This window comes from Odocoileus virginianus, chromosome 30, assembly GCF_023699985.2.
Source record: "Odocoileus virginianus isolate 20LAN1187 ecotype Illinois chromosome 30, Ovbor_1.2, whole genome shotgun sequence".
NCBI lineage: Eukaryota > Metazoa > Chordata > Mammalia > Artiodactyla > Cervidae > Odocoileus > Odocoileus virginianus.
This window is the reverse complement of record NC_069703.1, coordinates 20,748,244-20,767,758: the sequence shown is the minus strand read 5'-3', so window position 1 is coordinate 20,767,758 and position 19,515 is coordinate 20,748,244. Positions and strand designations below refer to the sequence as shown.

General features: G+C 45.1%; 1 protein-coding gene and 1 long non-coding RNA gene across 2 annotated transcripts in view; one reads left to right on the top strand and one right to left on the bottom strand.

Moving 5' to 3' along the window:
• LOC139032185 (uncharacterized) overlaps positions 1 to 19,515 on the bottom strand; it is a 230,336-nt gene that overhangs the window by 53,904 nt on the left and 156,917 nt on the right. The window lies entirely within an intron of this gene.
• Positions 1,580 to 2,239, top strand: TNP1 (transition protein 1). The gene is made up of 2 exons (XM_070458436.1): positions 1,580 to 1,785; positions 2,007 to 2,239. The coding sequence occupies exons 1-2, from the start codon at positions 1,647 to 1,649 to the stop codon at positions 2,033 to 2,035; spliced, it is 168 nt and encodes a 55-aa protein (XP_070314537.1). The 5' UTR covers positions 1,580 to 1,646; the 3' UTR covers positions 2,036 to 2,239.

Sequence of the window (19,515 nt, the reverse complement as noted above, 5' to 3'; positions counted from 1 at the left end):
TGAATAGCTTTCAAACTAGGCTGAAAGTTCTGTGAACACAGAGTCTAGGTCTGTTTTTACCCACTACTATTTTCACAGCACCTAAGTGCATGACACATACAATATGATCAATAAATATTTGTGCATTGAATGTTTTTTTTTAATTATTTTTTTATTGAAGGATAACTGCTTTACAGAATTTTGTTGTTTTCTGTCAAACCTCGACATGAATCAGCCACAGGTATACACATATCCCCTCCCTTTTGAAACTCCCTCCCATCTCCCTCCCCATCCCACCCCTCTCGGTTGATACAGAGCCCCTGTTTGAGTTTCCTGAGCCACACAGCAAATTCCCGTTGGCTATCTATTTACACATGGTAATGTAAGCTTCCATGTTACTCTCTCCATACATCTCACCCTCTCCTCCCCTCTCTCCATGTCCATAAGTCTATTCTCTATGTCTGTTTCTCCATTGCTGCCCATGCACATATTTGTGCGTTGAATTTTGTTTAATGGCTGAGTCAATGGTTCTCAATCAGCAGTGGTTTTTGGCCCTGTCCCCCGGGGAATATTTGGAAACATTTTTGGTTGTCACAACTATAGGATCTCTACTGGCATCTAATTGGTACAGGCTGGGAATGCTGCCAAAGGTTACACAGCACACAAGACAGTGTGAAAATCAGTCAAAGAAAACCCCAACTGAGATTGGAGTTGAAAGGACCCATAGGGGGAGCTCTCACACCCTATCACTTATGCAAATACCCCCAAAAAGGAAGATATTAGTTACTGACCTCAACAGGAAGACACCAGGTACTAACCCCATCAGGAAGTGCCACTTACTCTACTACCCCAGCAGGAGGATGGAAGACTTCCATCGCCCAGCAACAAGCCCAGACAATGAAAAGGGCCTCAGCTTAGCCAGTGAGAAGCCTTCATCACCTGAACTTTTACTTTTCTCCAGTGAACCCTCATTATGTCCTTACTGATGACTTCCGTTCCTTGTCCCGCTCTCCCTACTATGAAAGCCTTCCATGTGGTGTAGGCCTTGCAGTGTCTCTCTGCCCACCAGGTGAGATGCTGCCTGATGCTAATTAGATCTTCAAATCTACTCAGTGAAATTTTGTTTGTTAGTAACGATAGTCCCACATGTTTAGCCCACAGTCTCAGCAGTGCTCGGGTCAAGAAAATTTGATTTAGATGAAAGAGAAAGAATATTTATGTTTTAGTCATATTGAATTGGATTTCCTAGAGTCAAGTCCTTACAGACAAACATTTGTCATTTCCCAACGCCATAAGACTTAAATGTGATGCATATACACACCAACTATTAAATTTCCTACAGGCAGGAGATAGCTCTTTTAATGCCTCTTGTACTCTCCAGGTGCCCAACACAGGGCTGGAATTTAGGTACACCTATCTGGAAAACCTCATTTATCATTAAAAAAAAAAAAAAAGACTACAACATTGAGGGTAGCCTTGAGCTGCATTAGAGGGATCAGCTAATTTCACATATATTACCTAAGTGTAACAAAGCCTAGTGACGTCACAATGGAGCCCTGCCCATCTGCTAAGCCCCGCCCTCTTCACAGTCATAATGGCTAAGGCCTTAAATACCCAGACTCTGGCCCCTGAGTCCTGCAAAGCCCCTCATCTTGGCCGAAAGTACAATGTCGACCAGCCGCAAATTAAAGAGTCAGGGCATGAGGAGGGGCAAGAACAGAACTCCTCACAAGGGAGTCAAGAGAGGTGGCAGCAAAAGAAAACACCGGAAGAGCAGCCTGAAGAGTAGAAAACGGTGTGATGATGGTGAGTGAGGGATGAGTGGGAGAGCAGTCAAGCGGGGGACATTGTTGTCCTGAGGGCCTTTCTTCTTGGAGTTTGCTCTCATAGGACCCTGAAACCTCAGCCTGAGAATTTCCTTCTCAACTAGGTTCCCATCTGGGCAGGAAGAGGATGAATGGGGTTCATTAATCTTCAGTGAATGTTCTAACTGGTGTTCCTGTTGCATACTTGTCCTTTCCCTACAGCCAATCGCAATTTCCGCTCCCACGTGTGACTCCACCAGCGGGCTCTGCCCTGGTGGACTTTGAAGGACACCAGGCAGCAACCGAACAGAAGGGGGACTGCCAAGGAGACCTGAAGTTAGACCAAAGCCAGAGAAGAACTTATCATGTGGATAAAAGGCCAATCATGACGAAATAAGGAATGTATATGTTGGCTGTTTCTCCCCAACATCTCAATAAAAATTTTGAAAGCTGAATTTCAGTGTCATTTGATCTTTTGGCTGGAAAATGGGTTCCTGAGCTGGGCAGGCTTAGGGGGAAGAATTAGCAGGTATGAAACCTATGAAACTATTAAATGTGGTTTGGATGATATCAGTGTAATTTGTATTTAACAACTCTCTCATCTGTGTGCACTCTGACCATGCACCATCACCATATATAGGTCTTAGTGGTCTCAATGTACTGTCTTTCTCCCCATCAGAGTGCCAGTTATGAGCCAAAGGTGGCAAGCTGGTTTTGTCAAGAAGCTTAAAACCATGATCTCCTAAATTCAAACCATGAGATAAACTTTCTCCCTCAGTGCTTCTAATCTGATTGTGTGGGCATGATCAGCAGGTGTTTAAAGATGGGGACACATTCTAGGCAGAGGACAACGTGGGTCTGAGATGGGCTAAGTTGGGTTTTAAATGGACAAGATCAGAGGTAGTATGGCAAGGAAGATTAAATTCAAGACAGATGGTGTGACTCTGATGTCATAAATGAAACTCAGTCTGGGTGGACCTTACTCGCAAGGAAGAACCGTCCTTCACTGTCACCCCCACTTTACCTTGACTTTGGGTTCATCTCCGGCCGGGGATCTGACACCTCCTCTCAGCATCCACTGCTCAGGAGGGGGCAATATTTTTCTTAATGAGTGCTTCCTGTTGCCTCTGAGGCAGTACCAGGGCAGCACAGAGAGGAACTGAGACTCATTAAACCAAGCCACCCACAGAACCAAGCCACCCACCTGGATTCTGGGGAAGCAACCAGGAGAGGATATAAGCCGGAAGGAATGAGAGGAGCATGAGGTCATTCATGAAGTTTCCTACATGGATCGGGGCGAGGGGCGGGGTGCTATGAGATGAGGGACCAGGCCAGGGGACAAAGAAGAGAAAAGAGAGCCTCTTTTTCTGCAGAGCTCCACACATTTTCAATGAGACCATTGACTTAGAGCCACATAGAGGTGTAGGTACTGGGATGTGGGGATGGGAATAAGTACTGCACCTGTGGGTCAGATTCTAGCAGTGTAGCAGGAAAGGATGAGAAAAACCTAAGTCAGAACAAGAGTAAAGATGCTCCAGGTTGCCCTGCCTTTCCTCCTAGCCCTAGAGAATGCTCACACTGCTCCTGAACTAAGTCAGCATCAGGCACCCAGACTCTTCAAAACTCATTAAACTTGTGTTTCCTTCCAAATGTTTTCAGTTTCCATTTTTGTAAAGAGGGAATAGAAAAAATACTCCCTTCACAACCCTCTTCTTCTACAGTTTTATCTCTTAAATATTCCTTTGTCCCTGTTTTTCGAACCAGACTCAGACTCAGATGATTCCCAAATAGATGTTTGTCCACGGCGTGACCCCACAAAGCTCAGCTGAAATCCCTAATCAGAACTGAGCAGTTCTCACATTCTCTTGGGTCCTTTGGGAGCTCCTCTGCCTCCATGTAAAGAAAGCCAAAAGCTCCTTGAAAACACACAAAATCCAGTTATTTTAATGTCAAGCTTTTGCTGCTCTGGCAATAAATTCTTCTCATTCATCAGCCATCAGGGAGTGCAGCCAGTTAGAATTCCCACATGGGGCCGAAATAGCGAAGCCTTTATATCCCCGCCTGCCCAGCAGGCTGCTCAGGAAAGAGTGACCTCAGGCCAGGAATTCCTCTGTGCCGAGGCAGACCCTGAAGTCAGGAGGCTGTTTGTGGGACCTCATGCAACACAGTCGGGACTGCACATCTTTTGTTTCTTCCGCTGGCTTTCTGATAACCTGCCCCACCTTCTTCTCCCCACCTTTTGCCCATGCCACTGCCTGCTCAGACTGTGTCCTGGGAGCCTTCAAATGCTTTCATGCACAGCTCAGCCCTCGCTCCGTGCTCCCCACTTTGCCTTTTCTCTGCCATCTTTCTGATTTCCAAGCTGTGCAAAGACAACCTAGGGAAGAGTCAATAGCACAACGAAGCAGTGTGAAATGTGCTTCCCTCAAGAAACTTATTATTTCTTATACAGGAATATTATTTCCCATGTTAACCATGGAGATATTATTCCCAGGTCCATCAGGATCCCTTCAGGAAAGCAGATCCTGGAAGAAACTCAAATGAAGAGACTTCACTCAAATGAAGAGGATTCACAGAGACAAGACCTCTAGAGCCTGGCAATGATGTCTCTGCAGAGGCCAAGGGGTGGAACAGTGTTGCAGGAGCCCTGTGAGATTCAAAGCTGTGTATTCGGTCAAGGGGGTGGCAGATGGACCTCTGGGTAAAGACAGTACTGGGAAGGGGCACAGCCACTGCTCATCTCAGTGGTACCCTAACGTTTCTCTTCCTCAACCAAAAGGCAGCAGGTTAAGGACCCCACATGATGCAGGCCATCCAGGGGCAGAGGATGCTGAAGAATAGCTCTGAAAAACCAACGGTGACAGCTGGCACAGCCTGGGATGCAAAATCTCTTCATTAGACCTCTAATAGCCTGTCACCTTAACATCCCATCTGCCATCTCTCATTTCTTGTCACAAAGGCCCTTCAGAAGTGACCAGTAGAGAGACCCTCAAACCACGTTGCTCAGGTGTCCTGCACCCTCGACTCAAAAGCATGTGTTCAGGATTTCCCTGGTGGTTCAGCGGTTAAGAATCTGCCTGCCAATGCAGGTGACACAGGTTCGACCCCTGACCTGGGAAGATTCCACATGCCGCGGGGCAACAAGACCCACGCACCTCAACTACTGAGCCCATGAGCCGCATCCACTGAAGCCTGAAGCTCGAGGGCTCTAGAGTCCATGAGTTCACAACTCCTGAGTTCATGAGTTCAGCTCTAGAGCTCACAACAAGAGAAGCCAACACAGTGCAAAGTCCATGCCCCCCAAGTAGAGAGTAGTCCCCACTTGCCGCCACTAGAGAAAGCCTGCAAGCAACAACGAAGACCAGCCTAGCCAAAAAATAGATTTTTTTTTAAAAAAATTTTTTTTTAAAAAAGCATGTGCTCATGTCATTGGCAGGACAGTATAATTCCCACACAAAATGTTCTAAGACAATGTTAACTGGTGATTAGGACAGGCAGGCAGAACTCAACAGCTCGAGGCTGGTCAGGGCGGCTAGACCCTCGCCTGGTGACTTCTCTGTGCCCTCTTAGACAGGTGCGGAAGGATTGGCAGCCACCCGGAAAACTCTGTTTTGCAGCAAGAACATTTTCCAGGCCCGCAGGCTGGACGTTTTCCAGCTCTGGTGTTGACTTGGTCGCTGCCCTCCAGGAACGTTCATTCTGGCTGCCTGCTGACAGCTCCCGCCGGCCCAGCCCCCACGAGGCAGGCGCCCAGAGGGGACGGGCACAGGGGGCTTGTGACACCCCAAGACCTCACCCCCTGTCTGCTTTTTCTCCGTCTCCCTCACCGACGGAAATTTGTTCCTCTCTCCAGTTTTCTCTGGAACGCCATGTCCTTAGGTCATCGCTTAACGCAGCCTTTTTGGAAAGTCAAAAATTTAAAAAGTTTAAAAAAAAAAAATTAAAGATTTGACCACAAGCCCTGTGGGTCAGCTTGACCTTCTGGTGAGCTAACTTGGATTCGGGGCCTCGGCTCCACTGGTGTCGGGGTCTTGTGGGAGTGGTCCCCGAGGTTGTGTGTGTGGGTGGAGAGAGCCCAGAGGAGCTAGGGGAGAACGGGGCTGACTCCCACCTCTCTCCTCGGGCCTGGCCAGATCACCCCGGCTGGGGCCGGCTGGGTCTGTGCACCACAGGCAAACAGGAAGTTCTGGAGAACTGCTCAGGGCCGTGTGAGGAAATGAAGGCCCAGCAGCTGCAGCTGGAAGAGGACTCTCAGCGCCCCGGGGTAGTCGCTGCAAGTCAGACAACAAGGCCTGGGGCTCAGCTGTCAGGGTCAGCCAGAGGACGGCACAGCCTGGCTCTGCAATCTGAGCCTTCATGCACCAGGCCCTCCCAGGGGAAGAACCAAACCTCTAGGAGTACCAGGTCCTGGTCACCAGGCCTGTCCACCTCACAGGCTGATGTGTGAGGAAGCTGGTTGTTGAGCTTCAAGAGAACCTCTCTTCACTTCCGGGCCCCCAAGCTGCCCTCCCTCTCCAGCCATCCCTCAGTCCCAGCGTGAGGCTTCTCCCTGACTTGAGCCCAGCAGCCATACCTGCCCTCAGCTCAGGGTCCCAGAAGTGGTCAAGTGACAACTCTCTCCACAAAGCACAGCCCCGGGGGAAGGTTCAGGACTGAACCCTGACAAGTCCAGGTCCTGTCAGCTCTAACTCCTCCCACATTGTGATCTTGATCCATCTCTCAGTCCTGCCTTATTTCAAGCCTTTGTATCCATCTGCTCCTGCTGCTGGGGCCATCTCATCTCTTCCTCAGGCCCAGCTTTACCATTGCTGGAACCAAGCCTGACCTCAGGGACCAAGCCTGCCCAGGCCTCTCTGGGCAGCTTGTGGGTAAGCTAAAGCAGATGGGCAATAATTCTACCAGCCAGGTGATCTTAGGTAGATTTTCCATCTTCCTTATTTATAAAACATCAGACATAATATTAACCATACAGGGAGCTTGTCAGAATATAAAATACTGTAAGCTATAGACCTTGAATTGAGTTGGCCACCCACACCTCTTTCCCTTTCTACTGGCCTTTTAAACATCATTGTGTCATCTGGCCCAACTCATGACCCTGCTTCCTGCCTTAGTCTCCGGATAGCACACCTGTGGATTCCCAAGTACCCCTCACTCCCCAGAGAGTTCTGGATTCCCATCGTGACCTAGGGCCTCCAATCTCTCCCATCCCTTTGCACAGGTCAGGCCTTGAGATCAGGAAGTGCTACATCTCCCTGTGGCTTATTTTGTTCTCCCATAAAATAAAGGCATTGAGGATGATCTTATCTCTCCAATGAGACTGTGAACTCCTGGGAGCAGGAGCCAAGTCATCCCCAAGTGAGGGGCAAAAGGATCCCATCAGGATACACCAGCCCTGGTTTCTTGTGAAACAAATCAATGAATCCAACTCCTAATACAATATGTTTTGAAAAATAAAATCTGAGCAAGGATGTCAATGAAAAGGACTGAAGATGGATTAATAAACTCACTGATTACGATCATGTTTATTTTTTCCATTAACAGCAAGCAAGTATCTCTGTAATTAACCAGTTATTAAGTCTTAGGTCTAACATGCAGGTGGTTTTTATCGAAAAGACATACAAAGAACTTGTCTTTCACAATTTGCAGGGACCATTCCCAAAAGTGAAAGTAGCTCAGTCGTGTCTGACTCTCTGTGACTCCGTGGACTATCCAGTCCATGGAATTCTCCAGGCCAGAATCCTGGAGTGGGTAGCCTTTCCCTTCTCCAGGGGATCTTCCCAACCCAGGGATTGAACCCAGGTCTCCCACATTGCAGGTAAATTCTCTACCAGCTGAGATACAAGGGAAACCCAAGAACACTAGAGTGGGTAGCCTATCCCTTCTCCAGCAGATCTTCCCGACCCAGGAATCAAACCAGGGTTTCCTGCATTGCAGGTGGATTCTTTACCAGCTGAGCCACAAGGGAAACCATAGGAGCTCTGAAGCAGGGAGAGCATCTCAGAGGGACTAGAAACTGGACCTTGATTTATCAACTTCCTGTTTCCTTCAGGAACACGGAAGAACAACATCACATGAGGGATATGAAATGCTTCTGAAACTTTCACATGCACAGAAACACCTGGAATCAATCTGATGAAATGCAGATTCCAATTCAGTTGGTCCAGAATGGGCCTGAAATTCTGCATTTCTAAGATGCTCCGAGGTGGCTCTGACACTGATGGTTCAGGGACCACACTGAGAGTAGAGATCTAGAACCTTCCATTAAGAAGCTCAAAGAGCAGATCCAGGTCAGCTCTGCCTAAGCTTCCACAGTAATTCATTGTCCCTCTCTGGAGTTCTCTCTAAGATGTCTTGCAATTCTTTTTTCTTTTTAATTCCTTATTTTTAATTGAAAGATAATTGCTTTGCAATATTTGTTGGTTTCTGTCATACATCAGTGTGAATCAGCCATAGGTATACATATGTCCCCTCCTTCTTGAAACTCCCTCCCTCCCACCTCCCACCCCATCCCACCCCTCTGGAATGCCAAGTTACCTGAGTCATATAGCAAATTCCTCCTGGCTATCTATTTTACATTTGGTAATGTATGCTTCCATCTATTCTCTTCCTTAGTCTCACCCTCTCCTTCCTCCCCCACCCATCCATGTCCATAAGCCTGTTCTCTGTCTGTGTTTCCGTTTCTGCCCTGCAAATAGGTTCATCAGCGCCATCTTTCTAGATTCCATATACAAGCATTAATACACAATATTTGTTTTTCTCTTTTTGACTTACTTCACTCTGTATAATAGGCTCTAGGTTCATCCAACTCATTAGAAATGATTCAGATATGTTCCTTTATATGACTAAGTAATATTCCTTTGTATACACGCACCACAACTTCTTTATCTATTTATCTGTCAGTGGACATCTACGTTGCTTCCATGTCCTAGCTATTGTAAATAGTGCTGAAATGAACATTGGGGTACGTGTCTCTTTCAATTATCTTTTTCTCAGGGTATATGCCCAATAGTGGGGTTGTTGGGTCATATGGTAGTTTTATTCCTACTTTTTAAAGGAATCTCCATATTGCCTTCCATAGTGGCTGTATCAATTTACATTCCTACCAACAATGCTAGAGGGTTCCCTTCTCTCCATAACCTCTCCAGCATTTATTGTTTATAGATTTTTTTTTTGATGATGACCACTCTGACTGGTGTGAGGTGATCCCACTGTAGTTTCGATTTGCATTTCTCTATTAACGAGCAAAATTGAGCACCTTTTCATGTGTTTATGGGCCATCTGTATGTCTCCTTTGAGATATGTTTGTTTAGGTCTTCTGCCCACTTTTTGATTGGGTTGTTTGAAGATGCCTTACAATCTTTTAAAAAAAGAGAAAGGAAAAAGTCCTCAGATTCTAAAGGACTAGATTAAAGAAATGTAGCCCAACAGTGCCCATCTCTCTGACTTCTCTTTCAGGAGCAGAAGGCAGCAGCACCATAAGACGTGAATAGAGGGCTTTCTCTGCCCCTCTGAACCACAGCTAGTCTGCACCACTTCAGAACATGGGGACTGTACTTGCCCAGGTTATGAAAAGAAGGAAGTAAGAGGTGAGAAAGTGCTCTGTGAACAGTGATCCCACCATTGCCATCCCTGGAGGCTTGAAACAGAATCTCTGGTCTGACCACTCAATATCTCCTCTCCCCTTTTCCTTTTCTGTTTGCTCCCCTTGGCTGCAGATCCTGGGCCAGATTACAGCCCACCTGTGGCTCAAGGTGTACATTTGGCAACCAACAACAGAAACAGATACCAGCCAACTTAAAAGAGAGGGAAATGGAATCTATTGGAAGGCTGTGAAATTGCTCGGGGAATAAAAGGAAAAACTGGACAAGTAGACCCCAAGATGAGAGCCATGCTGGAAGGAGGCACAACTCAAAGGCACCTGTTATGCATTGAAATGGCTCCAATTGTTTCCATCCTTACATCACTGCACTAAAAAGTCAGCATGCCAGAAGAGAGAAAATGATGGTCAAGCTCGTGTTACAGTGGGGTAGGGATGATCCTAGAAGGAAAACTGAGGGACTGTTACCAAAGAAAGAAAGAGGTATGCCAAGCAGCCAGGCACAGCAGTGTCCACTATAGAAGGCAGGAAACAACTTCCCTGTGATGCTGGCAGTTCCAGAAAACTCACTCACAGGGTAAAAACTCAGCATCCTGCACACACAACAGCCACTCTCTTGAATCCTGAAATGTGTGAACACCCTTACGTGATGCAGTTTTTCCTGTAAAATTGCCATCTTATTATGAAGACTTTGCTTTGAACCCATCACATACAGTTTACTTTCACTGCCAGAACCATAAATTGGCATCATTCGCCACCCCATTTTTTCCCCACATAGAATATTTTCATCACATTGAAAGAATTAACAGCAAAAGGGAGGGCAAGGACAGAGTCACAGAGCCATATGCGGGGCTGCCGCAACGGGGATGACCAGGCCCATTCTCTGGTGTGCACATTTTATACTCATGGCTCAGGAGAAATAAACATGCCTGGGAGTTGTAGATTCTAGGGAAAAGTCCAGAGGGAGACCGTGATCTCTATGAAAAAGTACAATGATGCCGATTTGGGATGCAAGGAGGCGGCCCTGGCCTCAGGAGGACTCTCGTCCCCTGTCAGGAAGAATGACTTCCCTCTTACCCTCCTTCCACTCCAGACATCCAGGAAGCAAAATATGTTCTGGCTGGTTTAGCAGAGAGAAGCTCCCCAGGGTTTGGGTCTAGGCTGTTTACTATAGAAGCTACTGGCCACATGAAGCTACTGAGCACTCGAGATTCGGCTAATTTGAAATGAGATGTGTTCTCACTGTAACATACATATTTGGATTCAAAGACTTAGCATGAACAAAAAAAGAATGTGAGGGGCTTCCCTGGTGGCTCAGTGGTAAAAATCCACCTGCCAGCGCAGGAGACACGGGTTCTATCCCTGATCCAGGAAGAGCCCACATGCCGCACAGCAGCTAAGCCCATGTGCCTCAACTACTGAGCCTGTGCTCTAGGGCCCGGAAACCACAAATAATGAGTCCACATGCCCCAGCTCCTGAAGCCCGAGTGCCCTAGAGTCTGTGCTCCACACGAGGGAAGCCGCTGCAATGAGAAGCCTGCACACCACACGCAACTGGCCCTGCTTGCTGCAACTAGAGAAAAGCCAGAGCAGCAATGAAGACTCAGCACAGCCAAAAATAAAAGATAAAATTATTTTAAAAAACAAAAAAGGAATATAAGATATCTCACTAATATTTTTTCACATTGGTTGTTGAAATAGTACCTTAGACATTTTAGATTTTAAAAAACAACTAAAATTCATTCTGCACGTTTCTTATTTGCTTAAGTGTGGTTACTGGAAAACTGAAAACCACAAATGTGACTCGCATTATATTTCTATTGGACAGCTGGCCAAGGCTCCGCTGGATTTTCACAGCTCAGGAACTCGTCATTCCCTATACTCCCTGCTTGGTTCCTTTAGAGCCATACCTACTAAACCAGGCCCTGTGCTAAGCCAGCTCTGCAGAGATGAATAAAGCCCACCAACTAGCTTCAGCTTTTCCAGTTCTCTATCACACACACAAGTAAAAAAGGAGAGAAGATAAATTCAAGGTGGTGGCACCCAGCTTTCAATTCTGTGTTTTTTTGGACATTTGTACATCTAAGAACAATAATAGTCATAGCAGTACTTGTAAAATGCTTATGCTGGATACTCTCTAAGAGCTTCTTTCACTCTCAGCCCAATCCCATACAGTAGATACTATTATGACCTTTGTTTCAGGTGTGAGAAAGTGAAACACAGAAAAATCAAGCTATTTGTTCAAAGTCATGCAGCTGATGAGCAACAGAGCTGAAATTCAAACCAGACGTCTGTTCTGTGTCTGTGTGCTTAACCACTAAGCTGTGGACTTTTATAGGTGGAGGAATTAAGGTCTAGAGACTGGAAAAAGTGGCCCAGCTAGTGACAGAGGCTGGACTAGAACTTTGTCCTCTGATGCCCCCACAAGGCCCCAGGGTCTCCAAAACCAGACCACACCAGTGTCCAAGGTGAAGGGGGATTTTGATATGAGCATGCTAGAATGCTTGAGGATGAGAGACAGGAAGGAGCAGGAGGCAATATTTCTCAACTCTTTTGATCCAGTAAAAGCAGAGCCAGTAAATTCAAACCCTAAGCAAAGAATTATAACAGAAAAACCAAAGGCTTTTGGCATCAGCCTGTTTTAGACTCAAATCTTGAAACAACTACTGAACAATAGCATGATCCTGAACAAGTTTCCTGACTTCTCTGAGCCTCTGTCACTCGTATAAAATTAGATTAAGAACACCTCCTTCAAAGACCTCCGTGAGAATCTGTGTGAAATCTATATGCAAAACAGCTCACACCATACCCGGTATAGGTGTTTCATTAATATTTTATAAATACTAGTTCCCCTCCAAACCAGCCCTGATCCCGCTCCCCTCCTCTTCAGATGGAAACAAACAGGGATCCCTGAAATTCCTGCAAAAATGTCTATCCAGGAGCAAATAAGTATGGAGATCTAGAGGGGTGGCCCCAGGGACCAAGGAGTGAAAAGCTCCGTGCTGTTCGTGACAGAGTGAGCGAGGCAGGGTTACCACCACGAGATGAGCCCCACGGCCTCTGTCTGCGTTGTTAGAAAGAAAGAGGAGGATTGTGAACTCCAGCCTGAGTCACAGAAGCCCTTTGTATCTCCCAGGAGAGGCCAGGGTGGGGCCTCCTGCTGGGGGGACAGTGGTGGGCGGGGTGACCTGGCAGCCTGGATTTCATCTAAGAAAGACGGGCCTGGTGCCCAGCCTGGCGTGTTGCAAGGGCTGGTGGAGGCGCCCTGGGAGGGGGGACAGGTGTGGACAAAGAGTGGAGACTTGGAAAAAGAAAGATGTTTCTTTCTTATTTCTGTTAGTGTAACGTTTAATTAAAACTTCATTTTTAAAGCTATTTGAGCTTAATGAAGTCCCATCTTCCATGCCTCCAACTAAAAGACACTCAAAATGTCAAAGGACCCTCACAGAACCACCCTGGGGCCCTCTTTTTCATTTTGCTGCCCATGGCACAGACTGCCCTCATCCCTTCAGAACAGATAGAAAACAAGTGGGAGAGACCCCCACTGGTGGGAGAGACCCACCCCTCCCAGGGGTGATGGAGCTCCTCCTCCTTCTGAGTTAACTTGACTTTTCATGGTTTCAACTGCAAGATAATGAGGTCAGAGATCCAGAGGAAACTCCCCTCTGGAAAGAGACCTCTTTTGTTTCTATAATATTTTCTAATATTCCTCTTATATTTTAACACATGGCCCAAGAATCTTTTCCTAATCATCCAGCCAGAAATGAATGGGCTATATCAGCTCTGAGTTTCCAGTTCAGTGTGTTTGCCCATCAAGAAGTCCTCCCTAACACCATATGAGCCAGCAATCCCACTATTAGGCATATACCCTGAGGAAACCAAAATTGAAAAAGACATGTGTACGCCAGTGTTCTTTGCAGTACTGTTTACAATGGTTACGACACGGAAGCAATCTATCTAGATTGGAAGCAATCTATGGATGCAATCTATCTGTCCATTGACAGATGAATGGATAAAGAAGCTGTGGTACTTATATACAATGAAGTATTACTTAGCCATATAAAGGAACACATTTTAGTTTTAATGAAGTGGATGAGCCTAGAACCTATTATACAGAATGAAGTAAGTCAGAAAGAAAAAAAACAAATATAATAATGCATATATATGGAATCTAGAGAGACAGGACTGATGAGCCTATTTTCAGGGCAGCAATGGAGACACAGGCATAGAGGACAGACTTAAGGACACAGAGTGAGGGAGGAAGGAGAGTGGGATGTATCGAGAGAGTACCATGGAAATATTTACACTACTATAAGTAAAATAGATAGCCAATGGGAATTTGCTGTATGGCTCAGGAAACTCAAACAGGGGCTCTGTAAAAACCCAGAGGGGTGGGATGGGGAGGGAGTTGGGAGGGAGGTTTAAGAGGGAAGGGAATAGGTATACCTATGGCTGATTCATGTTAATGTTTGGCAGAAAAAACACAGTATTGTGAAGCAATTATCCTCAATTAAAAATAAATAAATTAATTTTTAAAAAAAGAAGTCCTCCCTGAATACAATAATATTATAATTACTGGGATATGGCCTCATGGTCCTAACAGAATGCAATTTCCCCAAAGACAGACCCATCATCAGGTCTGTCTCTCTGTGTTGCTCACTACAGGACCTCTCAGATTGGGACAATATTCTTCACACTAAATCAATGGGAGGTTATTGAATGTTTACTCTGTACCCAAAACTGTATGATTTCCCACATCCATCTAGGACAGCAACCAAAGTTCCGCAAATGTCTTGGGAGTACAAGGCCACTGTGCTACGGACGTCCTTTTATTGAATGAGTGGTCCTAATACCATTTGTGCCTTTCAGCTTACAAGCCTTTAAGTACACAGGGCATCAACACCAAAGAGGTAGGGAATCACAAAGGGCATGATACATAGTGGGAAAATATAAACCAGTGCCCTGGGCCCTTCAGGAGACATCAGGAGTTTCCAATTTTGTTTAGTTCACAATATATAAATTCTAAATGCATCAATTTGGCCAAAGAAACAAGAGGAGGACTATATTAACCCAAACTGGTATTCCAGGTCTGGCCACTCCCGCAAGGGCAGATAGTATAATGTTCGTGCTCTGCTGTGTTTCCAGCCCTGGTATTGTGCCTGGCACATAATAGTTGCTCAACAAGTCTGTATTGAATGGATGGAGTTGGATGGAGGTAATGCTGATGGCAAGTGACCACATGTCTCCGTAAGAAAGAGGACCATTAAGGACATGGCAGTTTGAGGGGACTTCAGAGTTCTGCTAGACCAGCCTCTTACATTTAGATAAGAAAATGAGGGTCAAGTTCACATGATGGAGTGGAAAATGGCACTGAACTAGAGTTTGAAAACTCTAGACTCCCTGGTTCCAACCAAACTCAGAAAAAGAACTGTGAGGAAGGGACAGTGTTAGGGCAGCTGGCCTTACCACTACTTTCCCACTGCTGGATTGGTCAGATCCACTTTCATGCTCTCAACATACGTGTGTGCTCTTTAACATCACTGCTCAAATTTGTGATTCTGGTTTTTTGGGGGTTTTTTGGGCTACATTATGCAGCTTATGGGATCTTAGTTCCCCAACCAGGGATTGAACCCAGTGGAAGTGCAGAGTCTTAACTACTGGACTACCAGGGAATTCCCTTGTGATTCAATTCTTATATGATTCTCTGACTGCAAGCTTCACGAGCCTGGAGATCATGGTTTTGGTTTATTTATTTCTTTCTCGCCAACCATAGTATCCTCAACATCTATCTGAATTACATAATAAATATTTGATAAATATTACTGTTCAATCACTAAGTCATGTCTGACTCTTTGTGACCCTATGAACTGCAGCACGCCAGGCTTCCCTGTCTTTCACTACCTCCCTGAGTTTGCTCAAACTCATGTCCATTGAGTCAGTAGTGCCATCCAATCATCTAATCTACTGTCTGCCCCCAACTTTTTCTCTTGTCCTCAATCTTTCCCAGCATCAGGGTCTTTTCCAATGAGTCAGTTTTTCACAGCAGGTGGCCAAAGTATTGGAGCTTCAGCTTCAGCATCAATCCGTCCAATGAATATTCAGGGTTGATCTCCAATAGGATTGAATGATTTGACCTCTTTGCAGTCCAAGGGACTCTCAAGAGTCTTATCTAGCACCATAGTTCAAAAGCATCAATTCTTCAGTGCTCAGACTGCTTTACGGTCCAACTCTCACAACCATATGTGACTACTGGAAAAACCACAGCTTTGACTATACGGACCTTTGTCAGCAAAGTCCTCTGCTTTTCAATAAATAGCTTTTTGTTGTTGCTGTTTATTCGCTAAGTTGTGTCTTACTCTTTGTGACCTCATGGACCACAGCACACCAGGCTTCCCTTACCTTTGCTGTCTCCGAGAGTTTGCTCAAATTCATGTCCATTAAATACATACATTTATTAGTTATACATCCTTTCTTAATTATATGCTAAATTTTTCATGGAGGCTAGAATGGCTCTTATTATAAATGCAGACACCTTGTTACTATTGATTCATATTTGAGAAAGCTGATCAGACCAGAAGAGGGATTACTTCTGGTGAGGTGACACTCTTAGAGCATAATAAGGAGATTCTCAGAAAAGGATGGAGTCAGGGAAGCAATGTCTTTCCAACCTTGGAATAACACTAATCCAAGCAGGAAGCAAACTTAAGGTACTTGCTCCAGAGTACAGGTCTGGGGAAGACCTAAATGTAGAAGATTTTGCTAGTGGAATTGAGAGAGTCAACTACAGCTACCAGCCTTCAGTGGACAAGTGGCAGGCAGGAGAAAATCTTGGACCTGCGTTTGGGAAGATTCACACCTACATCACCCCTGGGAAGAACTTGGCATCCTTGAGGCTCAGGTCTAACAGAGGTGGTAGAGCTAGAAATGAAATATAAAGCTGATATTCATTCTGATTTGTTTCAGTTGTACCAAGCTATGTGCCTATAAATCAACTTCAAAGTATAAACAGTGTACTGAACTTTGATTTAGGTCATATCTGAATGGTCTAGTGGTTTTCCCTCCTTTCTTCAATTTAAGTCTGAATTTGGCAATAGGAGTTCATGATCTGAGCCACAGTCAGCTCCTGGTCTTGTTTTTGCTGACTGTTTAGAGCTTCTCAATCTTTGGCTGCAAAGAATATAATCAATCTGATTTTGGTGTTGACCATGTGGTGATGTCCCTGTGTACAGTCTTCTCTTGTGTTGTTGGAAGAGGGTGTTTGCTGTGACCAGTGCGTTCTCTTGGCAGAACTCTATTAGCCTTTGCCCTGCTTCATTCTGTACTCCAAGGCCAAATTTGCCTGTTACTCCAGGTGTTTCTTGACTTCCTACTTTTGCATTCCAGTCCCCTGTAATGAAAAGGTCATTTTTTTAGGGTGTTAATTCTGGAAGGTCTTGTAGGTTTTCATAGAACCACTCAACTTCAGCTTCTTCAGCATTTCTGGCAGGGGCATAGACTTGGATTGCTGTGATATTGAATGGTTTACCTTGGAAAGGAACAGAGATCATTCTCTTGTTTTTGAGATTGCATCCAAGTGCTGCATTTTGGACTCTTTTGTTGACTACAATGGCTACTCCATTTCTTCTAAGGGATTCCTGCCCACAGTAGTAGATATAATGGTCATCTGAGTTAAATTCACCTATTCCAGTCCATCTTATTTCACTGATTCCTAAAATGTCAACATTCACTCTTGCCATCTCCTGTTTGACCACTTCCAATTTGCCTTGATTCATGGACCTGACATTCCAGGTTCCTATGCAATACTGCTCTTTACAGCATCAGACTGTGCTTGTATCACCAGTCACATCCACAAATGGGTATTGTTTTTGCGTTGGCTCTGTCTCTTTTTTTTTTATGGATTTATTTCTCTGCTGATCTCCAGTAGCATATTGGACATCTACATACCTCGGGAGTTCATCTTTCAGTGTCCTATCTTTTTGCCTTTTCATATTGTTCATGGGGTTCTCAAGGCAAGAATACTGAAGTGGTTTGCCATTCCCTTCTCCAGTGGACCACATTTTGTCAGAACTCTCCACCATGACCCATCCATCGTGGGTGGCCTTACACGGCATGGCTCATAGTTTCATTGAGTTAGACAAGGCTGTAGTCCATGTGATCAGATTGATTAGCTTTCTGTGATTGTGATTTTCATTCTGTCTGCCCTCTGATGAAGAAGGATAAGAGGCTTATGGAAGCTTCCTGATGGGAGAGACTGATTGAAGGGAAAACTGGGTCTTGTTCTGATGGGTTGGGGCCATGCTCAGTAAATCTTCAATCCAATTTTCTGTTGATGGGTGGAGCTGTGTTCCCTCCCTGCTATTTACCTGGGGCCAAACTATGGTGGAGGTAATGAAGATAATGGTGACCTCCTTCAAAACATCCCATGCATTTACTTCTACACTCAGTGCCTCCAACCCTGCAGCAGGCCACCGCTGACCCACGCCTCCACTGGAGGCTCCTGGACACTCCCGGGCAAGTCTGGGTCAGTCTTTTGTGGGGTCACTGCTCCTTTCTCCCGGGTCCTGGTGCACAAGGTTCTGTTTGTGCCCTCCAAGAGTCTATTCCCCAGTCCTGTGTAAGTTCTGGCAGCTCAGTGGTGGGGTTAATGGCAATCTCCTCAAAGAGAGCTTATGCCACACCCAAATCTGCTTAGACTTGGGACTAGATCTGATAGAAAGTGCCTGCCTGATTAACTATGGATGGAGGCTCATGACATTGTACAGGAGACAGGGATCAAAACCATCCCCAAGAAAAAGAAATGCAAAAAAGTAAAATGGCTGTCTGAGGAGGCCTTACAAATAGCTATGAAAAGAAGAAAAGTGAAAAGCAGAGAAAAGAAAAGATATACCCATATGAATGCAGAGTTCCAAAGAATAGCAAGAAGAGATAAGAAAGGCTTCCTCAGTGATCAGTGCGAAGAAATGGAGGAAAATAACAGAATGGGAAAGATTAGAGATCTCTTCAAGAAAAGTAGAGATACCAAGGGAATATTGCATGCAATGATGGGCTCAATAAAGGACAGAAATGGTAGGGACCTAACAGAAGCAGAGGATATTAAGAAGAGGTGGCAAGAATACACAGAAGAACTGAACAAAAAAGATCTTCATGATCCAGATAATCATGATAGAATGATCACTTACCTAGAGCCGCACATCCTGGAATGCGAAGTCAAGTGAGCTTTAAGAAGCATCACTATGAACAAAGCTAGTGGAGGTGGTGGAATTTCAGATGAGCTATTTCAAATCCTAAAAAATGGTGCTGTTAAAGTGCTGCACTCAATATGCCAGGAAATTTGCAAAACTCAGCAGTGGCCACAGGACTGGAAAAGGTCAGTTTTCATTCCAATCCCTAAGAAAGGCAATGCCAAAGAATGCTCAAACTCCCACACAATTGCACATCTCACACGCTAGTAAAGTAATTCTCAAAATTCTCCAAGCTAGGCTTCAACAGCACATGAACTGTAAACTTCCAGATATTCAAGCTGGAGTTAGAAAAGGCAGAGGATCTAGACATCAAACTGCCAATATCCATTGGATCATCGAAAGAGCAAGAGATTTCCAGAAAAACATCTATTTCTGCTTTATTGACTATGCCAAAGCCTTTGACAACAAACTGGAAAATTCTGAAAGAGATGGGAATACCACCTGACCTGCCTCTTGAGAAATTTGTATGCAGGTCAGGAAGCAACAGTTAGAACTGGACATGGAACAACAGACTGGTTCCAAATCGGGAAAGGAGTATGTCAAGGCTGTATATAGTCACCTTGCTTATTTAACTTATATGCAGAGTACATCATGAGAAACACTGGGCTGGATGAAGCACAAGCTGAAATAAAGATTGCAGGGAGAAATACCAATAACCTCAGACATGCAGATGACACCACCCTTAGGGTAGAAAGCAAAGAAGTTTAGCCTCTTGATGAAAGTGAAAGAGGAGAGTGAAAAAGTTGGCTTAAAACTCAACATTCAGAAAACTAATATCATGGCATCCGGTCCCATCACTTCATGGGAAATATATGGGGAAACAGAGGCTGACTTTATTTTTCTGGACTCCAAAATTACTGCAGGTGGTGATTGCAGCCATGAAATTAAAAGA

Coding starts and splice junctions, on each gene's coding strand:
- TNP1 (XM_070458436.1), top strand. CDS start 1,647: ATGTCGACCAGCCGCAAATTAAAGAGTCAGGGCATGAGGAGGGGCAAG. Junction 1,786..2,006: donor TAGAAAACGGTGTGATGATG/GTGAGTGAGGGA, acceptor CTTTCCCTACAG/CCAATCGCAATTTCCGCTCC.